Genomic DNA, 15,831 nt, shown 5'->3' on the forward strand with positions numbered 1-15,831 from the left:
TATTTTTAAAAAACTTTATTCAAATTTTCCTTTTTGACCTTTACAACATAGTCCAGCTAAGCCCAACGGAACCCACAACAGTTCGGCTTACCGTTATTTCCGGCAACTTCCCCTCCCATCCTCTTCACCTCTCTCTGTCTCTCTCTCTCTCTCTCGCAAAAGCAACGGTTTTCTGGTGTACATCTCCTCCTCGAATTCCTTAAAAATTGTGCAATTCTCTGAAATTATGCTTGCCTATATTATTCTCTCCTATTCTTCTTCTTCTTCTTCTTCAAAGTTTTCATTCACAGACCGATTTCTCTTCTAATGCGGTTCCTTTAGGCACAACTATCCATCAAAGAACCAGGCCCATTCCCGAATTTCTCCCTCTGTTTTCCCTTAGAATTGCAAAACTAGTTCTTACATCTTCGGATTATACTGGTTAAAAATAAATAACCAAAAATAAGAAGGCTTGTTTTTGCAATATGGAAAGGAAAATTAGCCAAGTGGGTTCAAGATATTGTCCCTGTCCGGTGGCTGAGAAAATGTAGGAAAGGCGGAGACTTGAAAGCTAAAATTGTACGTTCAACATTATACAGGTTGGCATGTGAAAGTAGAAGTGCAGAACTACCTGAAAGCATATCAAACTTTTTTTCCCTGCCCAATTCGCTCGGAGAAATAAACAGAACATTACCAACTTGGCTCTGATTGACTGTGTATCTGTTGATTTTAAAAGAAAAGTTCCTATCTATTGATCTGTTGTTTTCATTTTTCTGTTCTTTTTTTTTTTTTGGAGGGGGGGGATAAAGGAGGTGTGAAATTTTTGAACAATGGCAAATCGGATGAAGGAAGACGAGAGAATTGAAAGAACTATCCGCGGTCTTTTGAGGCTTCCTGAGAATAGAAGATGCATCAATTGCAACAGTTTGGTATGAAATTTCTTCTCAAGCGATCCTCTTGTTATTATGTGATTTTAGTTGTGAGAATCCGACAGGGAAAATGCATTTTGATATTCTCTAAACACGCCTACTTTGTATACTACAATCATTTAAAGTCACAGGATTGAGCACCCATTCCTGTGTTTGAGGAGTGGTGCTATCAAGGCTCTTTGCTTGTGAGCCTTGTGTCCCTAAAACATGCGTTTCACTTTTCTGGGTTTATTTTTCTGAACTACTATATCTATCTCTTATTTAGGAGCATTGAGGTCGTTTGATGCCTTAAACTTCTTCAGTTTCATCTGCAATGTTTGTGTTTCATTAGTCACAGATTTGAAATGAAATTTATAATCTTGATATCTGGTCTTATTTTTTTTTTTCCTGTAATTTCTATGCTTTCATGTGATTCCATTTTATAAAACGATAGGATGACTAACTTATAAAAGTTCTATTAGCAGGGACCACAATATGTTTGCACAACTTTCTTGACGTTTGTTTGCACAAACTGCAGTGGAGTGCAGTAAGTATCTATGGATTCATTGTCTTTCTGTAGTTAATATTGCTTGAATGATCTGAGAATTCTCACTTAATTAAAGTGACATACTAATTATTGCAAGTATTCCAGTCGGGAATTCACTCACCGTGTAAAATCAGTATCGGTTGCTAAATTCAGTGATGAAGAAGTTAGTGCTCTTCAAGCAGGGGGAAATGAGGTATACATTCATATCCAGTTGTACTTGATCTAGTTACTGCTCTTTCTCGTCCTCTAATTATACTTTTTTTTCTATTTTTTTTTTTAACTCAAATGGGTTCATAGCGAGCAAGGCAAATTTATTTCAAATCTTGGGATACTCGGCGCCAACTTTACCCTGATGCAAGGTTATTACCCAACTCCTTTTATAGTTTTTTTTAAAGTAATGTTATATACAAGTTTCAAATAGACAACATATATACAAATATTTTATAAAAAAAATAGATTTAACCAATAAAGAATAGTTTTTTTATAATTTTTTAAGGTAAAATTCATTTTTTTATAAGAATTTATACGAGACTTACAATTTGGAAATCGTTAAACCATCATCATTTTTTTTTTAAATTTAAATTTTATTTATTTTATTTTACTCCTTTTATGTTGATCACAGAATTTGTATTGAATGTTTCTGATTCACGTATATTCTCCAGTAATATTCAAAGACTTCGGGATTTTATCAAGCATGTCTATGTGGATAGAAAATACACCGGAGAGAAGAGTACGGAGAAGCAGCTCCCTAGACTGAGATCGGTAAGCTCTCCATATGGATCATATCCTACTTTTAAAATTCTGATTTTTGTCCACTGGAAAATTAGAAGTTCTATTGAGTGCTCTAGAGTCAAAGATGCCTCATTTTTGAAGTGTTTTTTCTCTATATTCTACAGAATGAAAAGAAGGAATCTTATGAAAGCACAAAAGTTCAAGCGTATCGTGGTGGGTCTAGAAGCTCTAGTCCTGGTCGGCGAAGTGAGGATGGAAGTTTCAAATATTATTATGATGAAAGAAGAAGTCCTCAATATTCCCAAGAAAATTCACGATACGGAGGTTTCAGGAGAAACCCTGTCCGCTTCGAGATTGTTGATGACAGGTTTCGAGAAAATGAGTATGGATCCCTTAATTTCTCAAAATTTCCAAAGAACACAGATAGGTCCCTTTCACCAGAGGTACGCTCTCTTAGAGATATTTTGGGAGACGGCATTCCTCCCCTACAGGTAGGCGAACTTTCTACAGCAATTAACGGGAAGGATGCTGATGGTTCTCCCCATTCTCAGGTGCCGTAATGCTATGGTTTCCTCCCTTCTTTCAGAGGCCTGTTATTGTTATGTGTTCTCTTTCATTCAAGAATGTAATTATGAATTTTTAACTGGATGCATCTGCCATATATTCCCTTGAGGAACAATATAAGGTAGCCTACAACAGGGAAGGTACCTCGACAGAAATACTCCTGGGAAAGTAATGTTTCACAAGTCAGACTCTGTTAGACAGTAAACACTGTCTTTTACTTTTATGTAATTCTTCCCCGAACTTAGTTTTGTTCATTTTCTATAAACTCTGCGATATTTATATTGGTTGGTTAAGTGAGTTCAAGGTGATAGTTTATTAGGGCATGACTTTTCCAGTGCTTGAGTTCTGATTACTAGCTGTTCTTGAGCTCTGCACATTGAATTTGTTATTCCTTTGTCTTCAGTTTCTAATCTGTATTTTTGGAGTTTCTAATTCAAAAGGAACTTATTCTTTAAGTGTTCCTCGTTGCAGAAGATTGAGTCTTCCAGTGACCAGTGTTCCACTGATAAGAGCCCAGCAGAACATAAACACAAAATTTCAGGAAGCTTGATTGATTTAAGTACTGATTCTGATCCCCTTGATGCTGAAACAATACCACAGACACCACAGATGCCTCACTCAGATAGTGTTGGCGACATGGCCTCAATTCAACAGCCTACAAAGGAGAAGACATTTCAAGTTCCAAGCGCAAATACTTTCGAATCTTTACTATTTGAATTGTCAGTAACCCCAGTTGTACCCGCTAGTGACATGTCTGAAGGGCCTAGCAATGATGATACACTATCAACCTCAGCCACAGGCACCACCCCTACAGGTGTACAGCAGATGCCCAGATTACCCATTAGTGCTGGAGCTTCTACAACAGCGTCAACTACACACTATACGCCAGAAGAACCTTTTGACATTGGTTCTCCACAAGCTGCACCTAGTGACAATGGTGACAATATTAAAATTTCTGTCAAACAGAAACCATTCAACATCCAGCAATATCATCCTACCACATCCTCAGCTGCAGATAACAGCCCTGTCATGCAACAGACTACTAATACACCTGTTCGAGCTTCAAATGAGCAGGTGAGGCACATGATGAGGCCTTTTTCAATTAGGATTTAAATTTCATTTTCTATTTCAACCTTGATGTTCAACTCTAATGAATGCATCTCAATCTTTTTCAAAGACCAGCAAATTAAAACCAAATGGTGAAAAAAGGTTGGATTTTACAGAAGAGAAAATTTAGTATTGGTGGAATTGACAAAGAATGTACAGTTGTTTGCAATTTGAAAAATGATTCATTTTCATTTTTTCCAGATAAAATTTCTCCCTATGTAAGCTTGTTTATCTTGTGATCCTCTTGTTTCATCTGCATATCTCTAGCTGTGGATTTCCTTGAGTCTCCCTGATGGACAGGGTCATGTGAGCGCTCTTACTGAACAATCTTCTCAAGCTGTCTCAAAATCAGCACAAGACACTGGTTCTGGAGCTGGATCTGAGCCTCTTTTAGTGGAAACCCAGTCTAATGGAAGAAAGGAACTTCCTGCGGTAATAGCATATCTTTATTCCATTTCAATTTTCCTCAAAACTAGTCTCGGTGATATGTATTATAATTTTATGTGTAGGACCTTTTTACTGCAACCTACGCAGCAGTCGCAGCGCCTGTTGCAGGTTGGCAAAATGGTTCTCCTTATGGCATGGGATTTGGCATGCAGTATTATCCTAATGCAATGGTACATTCAGCACCACGACAATCCACCAAAATAATCTGTATTACTATATGCAGAGTGATGATGTGCTAATATGGATATTTTTCATACAGACGGTTCCAGCATTTCCCAACTCAGCAAGATCAACAAACCCATTTGACCTTAATGATGAAAGAACTCAAGTAGAAGCCCCACCAGTACGCACAAAACTGAAACTGATACTGATACTATATACTAGGATCATTGTAATGTTTTCCTTCATCCCAGTGTTCTCTTGAACATTTCAACATCTTAAATTATAAATTATGTTTTTCTTGTATCTGTGGCCAACCAAGAATTGCTGGAGGAGAGTTTCAAAAAGATACAATAGGAAGTATGTGTCAGAAATGAAGAACTTACATCTAAATTGGGATCCCTATTAAATGCACACTGAACAATAGAGATGATTATTTGGAATCTAAACAACATACATTCATTTCCCATATCATGCTCTCAAGGTGATTACACTTGAATGACATCAACCAGTATCCATGTGGTGTCTCACTACAATTCTTGATATTCATATCCTTGAGAATCTGTTCACCTCTCAAAGAATGACACGTGTATTAAAACTTGGAGACATATGTACAGTGTTCTTCAAAGGCTTTTCTACTAAAAAAGGCTTGACTGTGATGACATTAAACTCTGCATGTATGAAGTACTTCAACAATTAATCATCAGTAAATCAGTACTGACATATTCCTATTTAAATTGTTTTTCTAAATGCATATTTTTTGGGTACTCTTGCAAGGTATTTGCTTAAAAATTATTAAATAAAGTAGATTAAGTTTGTTCTAACCTTCAAAATTTGTGTTATCTGTGTTGTAGTTTCCTTCCATGGCATCTTTGCAAGGTGCACTGCCAAATGTGTCAGCTGCTAGCCCCTTATTATATACTTCCAGCCTTAGTACCCAGTCTTCAGGTTTGATGACACCTCAATCACCATCTAATGCATCTGGACTCCACATTCATCTTCTTTTGAATCGGCCATGTCCCTCGGCAGTTTTACTTTTCTTTTACTAAAACAAATATTTATTCCTCTGGTGCCCCATTTTTTGTTGGTTCTAGTTTTGATGTTCAATCTAATAATCTCAGGTGCATACATAGGGACACAAGCACATAATAATATGCCACCATCCAGGTAACATGTTCTTGGTCCAGTTTTGTTCTTTTTTTCATTCTCTTTTGATTTGAAGATAAATTATGCTCAAAGTGGGACCATCCTGAATAATAAGTACACCTAATGCCAGCTGCTTGCTTCCCTTCATTTCACTTAAAGCAAATACCGTATTATTTTCTTCCAAAATTACACCATGGAAATAAAAGGGTCCTTGTAAAGAGTAGTTTTTTCTCACGCAACGCCCTGCCAAGGATGATAACTCGGAGCTTTCTCGAGTGTCATTGCAGATCACAAGGACTCAGTGGGATTGGCAGTGATGGTGTCTTTGGATCCTTAAACACAGCTCAACAGTCAACTGGAAAATACTCAGCATCGAGCAGTCCAAATCCTGTTTCTTCAATGGGAGGAAATCCTTTTGGATAAGTAAAAGAACAATATGATTTGCCTAATGATCTGGTGGCTTATTTCTTATATTTCTGCCAAGTGATCAAGGGTATTAGAACATTGCAAATGTTCAGAGAAGTGCATGGATAAATTCATTTCACTCCATCCTTTCATATGATTTGCTGTCACCATTTATAATACTACTGTACTGTAGCTAGAGCCTTTGATTGCCGTATGTATGAAATGACGCATCTTTTAATCAATAAAATTGAGAAAGAGAACTTAGTACCATGGAATTACTGTTTCTTATTTCTGTTTTGTTTTGTTTTGTTTTATGAGTGTACTTCTTTAGGACGAGACGAGGGTTGTTTTGTTTTTAATGGTAGGAAAGTTTATCACATCTGTGATGCACAACTTGTTAGATCTGCGTGTAAAACTTTGTTTTTTTTTTTCTTTTTTGGAATGTAAAACTTGTTTTACACATAACGTGCTGAAAAAATATTCTCTAAACTTGAGAGAATACCTATATATCTCAAATCCATTTTTCTTAATACCTAAAAACAAATATCAGGTGAACTTCCACATTGGGTTAACAATCGACCTAAATATTCTCTGAACTTGAGATTTGAGAAGAGTGGAGGCAGTTGGGAGGTGGCCATAAAAGGCAAAGGAGTTGGGGCATTGCTAAGGAGGATACGTGCCATAACAGGTGTCAACTCCGATAGGAAGAATTAAAGAGAAGTTGACAAATACAGCTGGGAAGAAGTGCTTGAAAGGACTAAAAGTTGACTTCTATGCCACTGATCTTAATCAGAGATAGACCCATTATTATTCCCATCATTTGCCTTTTCAAGGGAGCCAAAGGAAGAAAAAGGGTTTCAAACTTTCAGTCCTTTCAAGCACTTCCAAGTATTTGTCAATTTTCTCTTTAATTCTCATGCCGGAACCGGATGAACAGTTCGACTGGCCATTGCGTTGTTTTTTCATTTGGAATTTGGTTCTTTATTCATATCCTTGGAATCTTTACCTTCATATTTATTTTGTGAAAGCATCAAACTTGATTCAAATGGATGATGGATTTCAAAAGAGGGCCTAATAAAAAAAAATGTTTGAAGTTGTAAAGATAGAAGGAAAATACTTTAACCACAAAAGGGTACCACAAAAGTAAACCTATAAATTGATGTAGTACGTCAGATTGTAAAGTTACTTTTATTATAAAATAGATCTAATGGATTCCATGAAACCGCATCAGTTTGTAAGTTTAATTTGTATAATCTTTTTGTATCTGTAATAATTCTCAAGATGAAAATATATCTCCTGGGCTAGACTTATTTTATCGTTTGATTTGCCAAGGTCAAGAACTTAATTTGTAGTAGACTATGAGTCTATGACAAGCAATTAAGTAAGGGGGATTATTCATTTGACCATTGATCTGATGAATCAAAACCCTCTATATTTTATACAAAATTAATTCCATCTTTTAAAATAAAATAAATAGATCAGATAAATTAAACATTTATAGCAACATCATTGAATTTTCTCAATCAAATAACTAAACTAGGCAAAAAATGAGAAAGATTTGTACACACTTGCTGTTATTGTGCTATTTCATTGAAAGTTTTATTTATTTTGATTAATTATTGTAAACGAAGATGTTTATTTTGATCTTTTTCTGGTGTTTTCCAACTCACTCATATATTCGATACGGGCATCGATGGCCAAAACATGCTCTGGAGACTGCCACAACATCTTTACCCCAAATCGATCTCTCATAAAGAGGTACGTGGGGCATATATATTATGTGAACATGCCACTTAGCATTTTTTGAACATTTTTACCGATTGTTCAATGTTCATGAACATCAATTTTTTTTTTTCATTCAAAGATTCAAATGTATACGTGTTTTCTTCATGTAACAGTTTTGATTTGGCACCAGGTGTCTGATAACAATGTCTTGACTAATTTCAGAATGCACAGATCCTAAATAAGGAGTTTCTCATAAATGCAACTCTGATAATTTAAAGAAAAAATTCTCAATTCCGATGATATTTAAAGATTGTTTACAACTAAGAAGACTCGAACCTTAAATGTTGAAGAAAGCATACCACCAATATTAAGGTGCATGTTTACCACTTGAGTCAATCATAAGGATTCGGTTTCTTTATGTAATACTACTTACTCGTATATAAATTAAGCTGCATATATATCTAGCAAAATAATAATAATAATAATAAGTTGCATAAAGAAACTACGAAGTGGAAGATTTGCCATTCGAATTGTCACAAAACGAATAAAATATTGCAAATTTTTTGCATCGAAGAATATGTTATGATCATGCATTGGATTCTCATTCCATTCCATTTCTTTTTTCTCCTTTATCGATATGCTTAATTGCTAAATCTCACAATAAAGTCATGTAAGATCGATCTTTATTCACAAGCACAAATCAAGAATCTGCAATATTGCAAGATACACGGGAGACAAGGACATGAAGAGTGGACAACGTCATTAGAAGGAATAAGCAATCGTGAATTAAGCATCAATTACGTACAAAGAGTTTTTGACTACTTTTTATTCATATAATCATAGCAAGCAATGATATTTACATGATACATTGTAGGCGAACTACAACGCAGGTGGGGAGGCCAGGAACATTTAGGGGCTCACAAAGTAGAACATGCAATGACTTGGATCAACTTAATTTTTGCCACCAAGAACTTTCATTCACAGCGGTACTTCAAACTTCAAATCCGAAACCTCAAAAGCAAATCCTTCAAACAAAGCACATACAACTGCATATTTGCATGTGGTAAACATTAAGATGATCACTTGGCTAAGGGTTTCCATGCATCCATCCCGTAGAAAGGGATTGATCCTTACTAAAATTTCGTAGCTTTAAAATCAAATGCGCAACAATCCCGCACACGAAGCCAAGCGCCGCACTCGAGCCAACTAGAGAAACGGCTGTGCAAAGAAGCATCACAAAGGATTCCTCCTTGGTATTCATGTCCCTTGAAGCCATGGCTAGTTCAATCCCGGCGAACAGGAGGAGAACTCCTAAGACCCCAACAGGAAATTGGTTCAAAATCTTAGCCAAAGAACTCCCTAATACCAAACCCAATACCAATTTGGCTGTGCCAAGAAGAGCCACACACCCACCACTCCTGCCACCAAACTTATATTGGCCTGCTAGCCCTCCCGCACCATGGCAACTCGGCATGGCTCCAAACCAACATCCTATAATATTCATTAATCCTACAGTCACCGAAAGGGACGTGGCCGAGAAATCCTTTCCCGGAAAAAGATCAGATGACAACTTGCACACAGCTATCACAGAATTTAATACTGACAAGGGGAGCTGAGGAATTGTTCCCTTGATGAACCCTTCCCTCCAAGCATGTTTCGATATTTTCACCACTTCAAAAGAAGATGGTCCAAATTTGATGTCGTTCACCACTTTAGGTTTTCTTATAAAAGCCAATACAACACCCAAAAGAAATATCATAAAAGCTGAAGGAAGTGAGAAGATAATTCTTCTAAAGTTTCCTCCTTTTGATCTTGGGGGCCTCTCTTCATAACCCAAATCATGAGTACCATTGACTTCTTCATCTCTTTCCTCCCTTTGTTCGTCGCCCGCACCATTGACAATGACAATAAAACAAGCACAAACAATGGCCAAGACCATTCCATCCAATCCAAGCCAGGGCCTTTCCCCCATAGACTTAGACTTAGAAAAATCCTGAACTTTTCTAATGTACTTCACCGCGGTCAGGGCAAATGACAAGCCTTGTGCCAGCTGAATTCCCCTAACAACAGAAAGAGGAATTATCTTATACACGAGCTGCATCAAACCCGTGACACCTAAAACAAATAAAATCCCCCCGGTCAAGATTCCGGAAGCCATGATTTCCTGGACGCCAAAGCCGGTCCCGGAGATGGCCACGGCAGCGATGGACTTCATGGGCTGCACAGGCATGGGGACGCCATAAACGGCCCCAGTTATAATGTTGTAAAGCCCGGTAAAGATCAATGTTGTACCCAGGTTAAGGTTATCCACAAGTGTCAAGGCCAACACTATTGGTATATACGTGCCTAAGTCCCCCATTGCCCCATTCAATTCAGCCCATTTCGACCGGAAAACCAAGTTGGTTTTCACTTTGTCTACAACTTTAGCCGTGAAACTGGACACGGAAGATTTGCGAGCGGTTTCAGGTGGATTTTGGAGGCCATGCAGATGTGGGGTATTAGGGTTCTGGGCCTCCATGGAAGTGTAACAGTGAGAGAAGACGAATGCAATATGGACGGTTGGGAATAAATATGGATTGATGCCGTATTTTATACTGGATTCCAAGCTGACAGAGTCACAGAAGGTTAATATGTCTTTTTGATTGATTTAGAGGGAGCCGGGAGAAAACAAAAAAATATACGACGTGCCACGGCCACTATTGGTAGCCCTGGGTATCTGCTCTACGTTTGACTTTGAGCCCTTGTTTGGACAGAATTGAGATGAGATGCGTTAAACAAATAGTAATGAGATATTTACACTCTTATCAAATTTCTGAAAATTTTGAATTAGCCCTTGAGCAGGTTAATGGGTTGGTTCTATTATCCCGTACAGAAGCTCACTGAAAGCATTTACACTCCTCAAATTTCTGAAAATATTGAATTAGCCCAAGCCCACAATAGGCTTCAGAAGCCCAAGATCCTCTTGAACTAGCCCAAGCCAGAAAGACTACCGAGTGTGGACTTTTTGGTCCTTTTGATGATCGTTTTGGTAATTTTGATTCGATCTGATAACAGAGAGAGCTCCACAGAAACATCTAAGAAACCCTCTGAATCATAATCTTATGGCAGCCCGTTGAATTCATATACTCGAAAGGTACTTGTATTTTTTTTTTTAATTAAATTTTCTGGTTTCCGAAATGGGTTTTTGATTTTCTTGTTTTGTGCCCAGCGATCTTCTGGCCTTTCTGCTAGTTGTTCTGTGTATTGGGAATTTGGGTTGGGGATTTCCATTTCTTAATGGGAGTTATTTTTTTCTGTTTAGCTGCAGAAATTCGCGGTTGTGAAACTTTTTATTGCCTGTAGCAGTTGAAGGACCATGAAAGGCCACGAAGCAAAGGTAAATGAATAGCAGGAACTCACTTTTGCTCGACCAAAAGAAAGGCCTGAAAATGGCAATAACAAGCTTATCATGCAGTAACTTAAAACTGCTACTCCTTTCTTTTCTTTATTCATGTAATGTGTTTTTCAGCTTTGAAATATTGTCATGCCCCGTTGTCTGCTTGATGGCTCTGATGCTCAGTGTCATTTCAAATTACGTTTGTTACTTGTCTTAATTTCATTTCAATCATAGATGCCGAGAATGGAAGATATTCTTAGCCTTCCAGTGCAAGATCCTCCTTTTGAAGAGTTTTCTGCTGCTCATTTAAAGTGGGTAAAAGTAGAAGGTGGTCGCCAAGGTGGTGATGATATTGCTCTCATCCCTTATGCTAGAGTGGACGATTTTGTCAAAGGAGAATCTTCTAATGCAGAATGTCCTGCTAGTTTCCGCATTGAGTCAAGTAGGAAGAGACCTGAGGGGAGCATCACCAAGCCGAGGGTTGATGGCTATCTGGAGTACACATTGTATGTAGTGATTGTAATTTGGAATCTCTTGGTGGTGCTCGAGTGGATCTTTCTATCTTTCTTTTTCCTTAAAATGAAAAAAAAACATTATTCTAGTCTACTTGGCATCCTGATTTGGTGTAGCATTTGTTTTTTTGTTTTTTAAAAATTAATGGTTAATTAGTGTGCAAAATAGATATTGTTTTTCCCATAAAGCTCAGCTGTCTTAAATAATTATGTTGTCGAACAAAGGACATTCCAAGAGCTCACAGTTTTTGTTCAAAAAAGGATGTGCATTTTGACAATTGTATTTAAGTTGCATTGACTGAACATATAAATCTTCATGGTGATTCATCAGGTACTGGTGTTCTTATGGTCCCGAAGACTACCGAGAAAGTGAGTCTGGAATGGGGGATGTCTCAAACATCAAGCCTGCATCAGGGAAGGGGAGCAGGCCAGGGAGGCGTCACATGATGAGAGGTTGCCTTTGCCATTTCACTGTGAAACGATTGTATACCCGCCCTCTCCTAGCCCTCATCATCTATAATCAAAGAAAGCATGTAGATAAGACAGGAGCCCCATGTCATGGCAGACTTGATCGTGATGCTCTAGGGACAAGAGCCATGTATGCTCCAAGGATATCAGAAGAGTTACGCCAAAAAGTGATGTCTATGCTTTATGTTGGGATATCTTTGGATAATGTAATTCAGCATCACATGGAGGTGGTGCAGGGGCATGGTGGACCCCATAATCGGGATGATTTTCTCACTCGAAATGATGTTCGTAACATGGAAAGGCTTATTCGTAACTCTTCTCACGAGTTACATGCAAATGATGAATGCAGTATTAAAATGTGGGTCCAACGGCATCAAAAGCATGTATTCTACTTTCAGGAGAACTCCAGTTCAGAACCCTTTATCTTGGGAATACAGACAGAGTGGCAGCTGCAACAGATGGTCCATTATGGACATAATGGTTCGATAGCTTCTCATTCGACATTTGGCTTGAAAAAACTTAAGGTACCATCCTTCCATTTTTATCATTTCCATGTTTCCCTCATAATGATGCTTTAAGTTTCCAGTCCTTTGCCTTGAGATTAGGATATGCAATAATTTTCAGCTATATCATTACTTAAGATATTGAAGTAACTTGAATAGTAGCTGTTAGGCTAGTAGTAGGGTGGTAACAAAATTTGTAACAACTAACGATATGAATAATATTTTAAGAGGAGTTGAAGAGAGGAATACATGTTATGGATTTGGGATCCATTTGAATGATTTGTGATACATGTATATAATAGTTGTGCGCAAACCTTTCTTTTCGTTAACATTTCAGAATCAATATCATTCTGATTCCTCTTTCTTTAACTATAGAAATTTAATGTCACTGGATAGTTTGGATGTATAAACAGCTGAAGGATCTTCTTCATGCTTGCACTTATTGATTATGATTAAATGCTACTACATGCTTAAAACTTCCTTTTTTGTTTGGTTTCTCTTTACAGTATCCCCTGTGTACTTTACTCGTTTTTGACTCATCCCACAATGCAATTCCGGTTGCTTGGGTCATTACCTCTTCTTTTGTCGGTCAAGGTATCCATAAGTGGATTGCCTTACTTGCTGAAAGAATCCATGCCAAAGACCCCAGATGGAGACTCAATGCCTTTCTGGTAGATGATCCTTCTTTTGAGGTTTCCATTATAAGGTAAATCATAGTAGGCATTCCAGCTTTATTTATATGGTTTTGATTTAAATAAATTTTTTTTTTTAATTTTGTTGCTGTGATCATGCTTACATGCAGAGAGGTTTTCCAATGCCGGGTTCTATTATGTGTCTGGCGTATTCGGCGCACTTGGATAAGAAGTCTTTTAAAGAAATGCTGCAACTTTGATGTGCAGCGAGAGATGTTTAAGTACTTAGGCTGGCTTTTATATTGCACAAGAAGTGGGCCAAATGCTGTGGACGCAATTGAAGAGTTTATGCAAGTATTTGTTGATCAATGTGCATTTATGGATTATTTCAAGATCCGATGGCTACCAACCATAGGTATTTGCTCATTTAAGCATGGTTTTTTATTATTTCATGTTGGAATGACTTCTTCACTGTTATAGGGCCATTATCATTTTTCCCTGTACTGTTATTTATCTGTCTTTTCATTCTTCCTTATTGTTATAATGATAATTCAGGACCATGGATCTCCCAAACATTGTGAACCGTTACATGCAAATCTTATCTCAATTCTAGCGTGCTTTTATTTTTGGCAGAGTTGTGGGTTACTGGTGTAAGGTCTCTTCCTGTGGCCAGTCCGGAGATTCTTGCTGCCATTGAATCCTACCATTTGAGGTTAAAATCCAAGCTTTTCAATGATCAACATGCTAATTCCTGGGCAAGAGTTGACTGGTTGATGCACTTTCTGACGACAGAATTTCACTCCTTAAATTGGTTAGAACAATACAGTGTGGAGACTGGGTATCTTGAAAATCTGAGGGACAAGTCTTTCTCAACCAACGCTTGGTATCAGGCATTACACATTGTTGACATTGATGTGATACTGGATGAGCAAAATCTTGAGTTTGCAAAAGTCATTTCTCAAACAGACAGAAGCTTGGCGTATACAGTTTGGAACCCTGGTTCGGAATTCGCCCTCTGTGATTGCCCCTGGTCAAGGGTGGGAAATCTCTGTAAGCATGTTATCAAGGTGGCAATTTTATGTAAAAATCGGCAGGTTGCAAGACCATTATTGGCTGCTCAAGTTTATCGGCAGACATTGCTTACCCTTCTGCAGAACCCCCCTGATGATCCTCTAGTTCTGGAGCATGCCATTTTACATGCCACTCGCTTGCAACAGGACATCAAAGGTTTAGAAGATTTGTCTAATAGTGGCTTACTCCAACCATTACCTCCTGAGATTAACTCTCAAATGGCAGATAGTATTCTGCTTTTTCCCGGTCTTCATTGAACCTACCATTTACAAAGGGCTATTGAGCATCTTCAATTGAGCTGAATCTTCTTCAGCCAAAAGTTTCAATGGGGGCCTGTGAAGCCATGTGTTTTTATTGGCTCATATACAACTTGGAAACAAGTCAGAATTAAAATCAGCACGGTTTGATTGCACGAGACAGCGTTTATTCATGAACATGCCAATCTTTGCTTCTGTAGGTACATTTCTTCAGTTTCAAAACCATCCTCTGTTTATCTAACTGACCACGATTCATATTTTCAGCTTCTTCTTCTTCTTCTTTTTTTTGTTCCCTCTCATTCTTTTAGAATTTCCTTATTGGCTGAAACATATCAACTTTATGACTGCAGCAAATAAGGAGGGTAGAGTCCGTGGACGATGTGGCTTCAGCATCCTACACTCTGTCTATCACCCTTGCTCAAATTACGAAAATTATTCAACCCAGATTACAGTCATGATATGAAGAATGAAGATAAGTTCCAATGTCAAAGACGAAAAAAAAAAACCTTTAATTCATAAAATGTACAAAGTATGCCGCGTTGGCGTGTTCCTTACTCAACGGAGGAGAGGTTCTTTCCGTGTGTTTGCATGAAATGATAGAGCCCATTATCCTCAAAATGTACATTGCAATATGTTGATCTTCTATACTCTTATTAAAAAAAACCTCTGTATATGATATTTAATGAATGAAAATAGATGTATATATTGTATGAATTCCCGGACATCAACCTACCTACGTGGCCCGTGGCTCTCCATACACTGTGTATACTCTTTATACGATATGATTAACTATGTCATTTCTTTTAATATAAAATAAATGTTGATTTCGTCGTATTTGTAGAGAACACACCAGTTATTGTCTGGGAGACTTATTTTATTTATAATAAAATAAGATCTAATTATTTTTTTATGTTAATCAATTAGATAAATTTTTATATTAATATTAATAGTCTAATTATTTTTTCTATCATGTTATTTCAATCCTTCCACGTCATAGTCATAATTAGTGATTCTAGCACGTTAAAACGCACCACTCCCTTGTCTGGTCGGTTGGAGACGTGGCAAACAATCACAATCTGAGCCGACTATCGTAACACGCGTAGCCGTCCAACTTGCTTTCTCTAATAAATAAACTTGCGGTAATCATTCACTGATCAACGTCATGACGAGACATATGAATGTCTCAGATCCTGGCCGTTGGTTTTTCAGTCCAGAGAACAATCTAACAGATCGCTTCGAGAAGGGCAGACTGTTCAAAGGGACCGACAATTTAGGGGTAGAATTACGAGGCAA

At 37.6% G+C, this 15,831-nt stretch overlaps 3 protein-coding genes across 8 annotated transcripts; 2 read left to right on the forward strand and 1 right to left on the reverse strand.

Moving 5' to 3' along the window:
- Positions 1 to 171: 171 nt before the first annotated feature.
- Positions 172 to 6,262, forward strand: LOC109001775 (probable ADP-ribosylation factor GTPase-activating protein AGD14). 2 transcript variants are annotated; one of them, XM_018979178.2, is made up of 14 exons: positions 172 to 578; positions 776 to 908; positions 1,373 to 1,434; positions 1,540 to 1,627; positions 1,732 to 1,793; positions 2,097 to 2,196; positions 2,331 to 2,717; positions 3,202 to 3,804; positions 4,105 to 4,269; positions 4,347 to 4,454; positions 4,544 to 4,675; positions 5,298 to 5,391; positions 5,565 to 5,610; positions 5,877 to 6,262. In XM_018979178.2, the coding sequence occupies exons 2-14, from the start codon at positions 810 to 812 to the stop codon at positions 6,010 to 6,012; spliced, it is 2,082 nt and encodes a 693-aa protein (XP_018834723.1). In that variant the 5' UTR covers positions 172 to 578; positions 776 to 809; the 3' UTR covers positions 6,013 to 6,262. The 2 variants fall into 2 exon arrangements, with proteins under 2 accessions (XP_018834723.1, XP_035548794.1); XM_035692901.1 differs by having other exon boundaries at positions 175 to 578; positions 4,544 to 4,627.
- A 2,254-nt stretch (positions 6,263 to 8,516) lies between these two features.
- Positions 8,517 to 10,387, reverse strand: LOC109001774 (molybdate transporter 1-like). Its single transcript, XM_035693011.1, has one exon. It carries the CDS (start codon positions 10,235 to 10,237, stop codon positions 8,807 to 8,809), a length of 1,431 nt encoding a protein of 476 aa, XP_035548904.1. The 5' UTR covers positions 10,238 to 10,387; the 3' UTR covers positions 8,517 to 8,806.
- A 370-nt stretch (positions 10,388 to 10,757) lies between these two features.
- On the forward strand, positions 10,758 to 15,252 carry LOC109001770. 5 transcript variants are annotated; one of them, XM_018979164.2, is made up of 8 exons: positions 10,758 to 10,852; positions 11,021 to 11,095; positions 11,330 to 11,601; positions 11,939 to 12,599; positions 13,085 to 13,284; positions 13,381 to 13,625; positions 13,844 to 14,738; positions 14,889 to 15,252. In XM_018979164.2, the coding sequence occupies exons 2-7, from the start codon at positions 11,075 to 11,077 to the stop codon at positions 14,536 to 14,538; spliced, it is 2,094 nt and encodes a 697-aa protein (XP_018834709.1). In that variant the 5' UTR covers positions 10,758 to 10,852; positions 11,021 to 11,074; the 3' UTR covers positions 14,539 to 14,738; positions 14,889 to 15,252. The 5 variants fall into 5 exon arrangements, with proteins under 5 accessions (XP_018834709.1, XP_018834711.1, XP_018834710.1 ...); XM_018979166.2 differs by having other exon boundaries at positions 13,844 to 14,734; XM_018979165.2 differs by having other exon boundaries at positions 11,027 to 11,095.
- The last annotated feature ends 579 nt before the right edge of the window (positions 15,253 to 15,831 follow it).

Source organism: Juglans regia, chromosome 8 (genome assembly GCF_001411555.2).
Source record: "Juglans regia cultivar Chandler chromosome 8, Walnut 2.0, whole genome shotgun sequence".
Taxonomy (NCBI): Eukaryota; Viridiplantae; Streptophyta; class Magnoliopsida; order Fagales; family Juglandaceae; genus Juglans; species Juglans regia.

Coding starts and splice junctions, on each gene's coding strand:
- LOC109001775 (XM_018979178.2), top strand. CDS start 810: ATGGCAAATCGGATGAAGGAAGACGAGAGAATTGAAAGAACTATCCGC. Junction 4,270..4,346: donor GAAGAAAGGAACTTCCTGCG/GTAATAGCATAT, acceptor TTTTATGTGTAG/GACCTTTTTACTGCAACCTA. Junction 4,455..4,543: donor AGTATTATCCTAATGCAATG/GTACATTCAGCA, acceptor TTTTTCATACAG/ACGGTTCCAGCATTTCCCAA.
- LOC109001770 (XM_018979164.2), top strand. CDS start 11,075: ATGAAAGGCCACGAAGCAAAG. Junction 13,285..13,380: donor TTTGAGGTTTCCATTATAAG/GTAAATCATAGT, acceptor GCTTACATGCAG/AGAGGTTTTCCAATGCCGGG. Junction 13,626..13,843: donor CCGATGGCTACCAACCATAG/GTATTTGCTCAT, acceptor TATTTTTGGCAG/AGTTGTGGGTTACTGGTGTA.
- LOC109001774 (XM_035693011.1), bottom strand. CDS start 10,237: ATGGAGGCCCAGAACCCTAATACCCCACATCTGCATGGCCTCCAAAAT.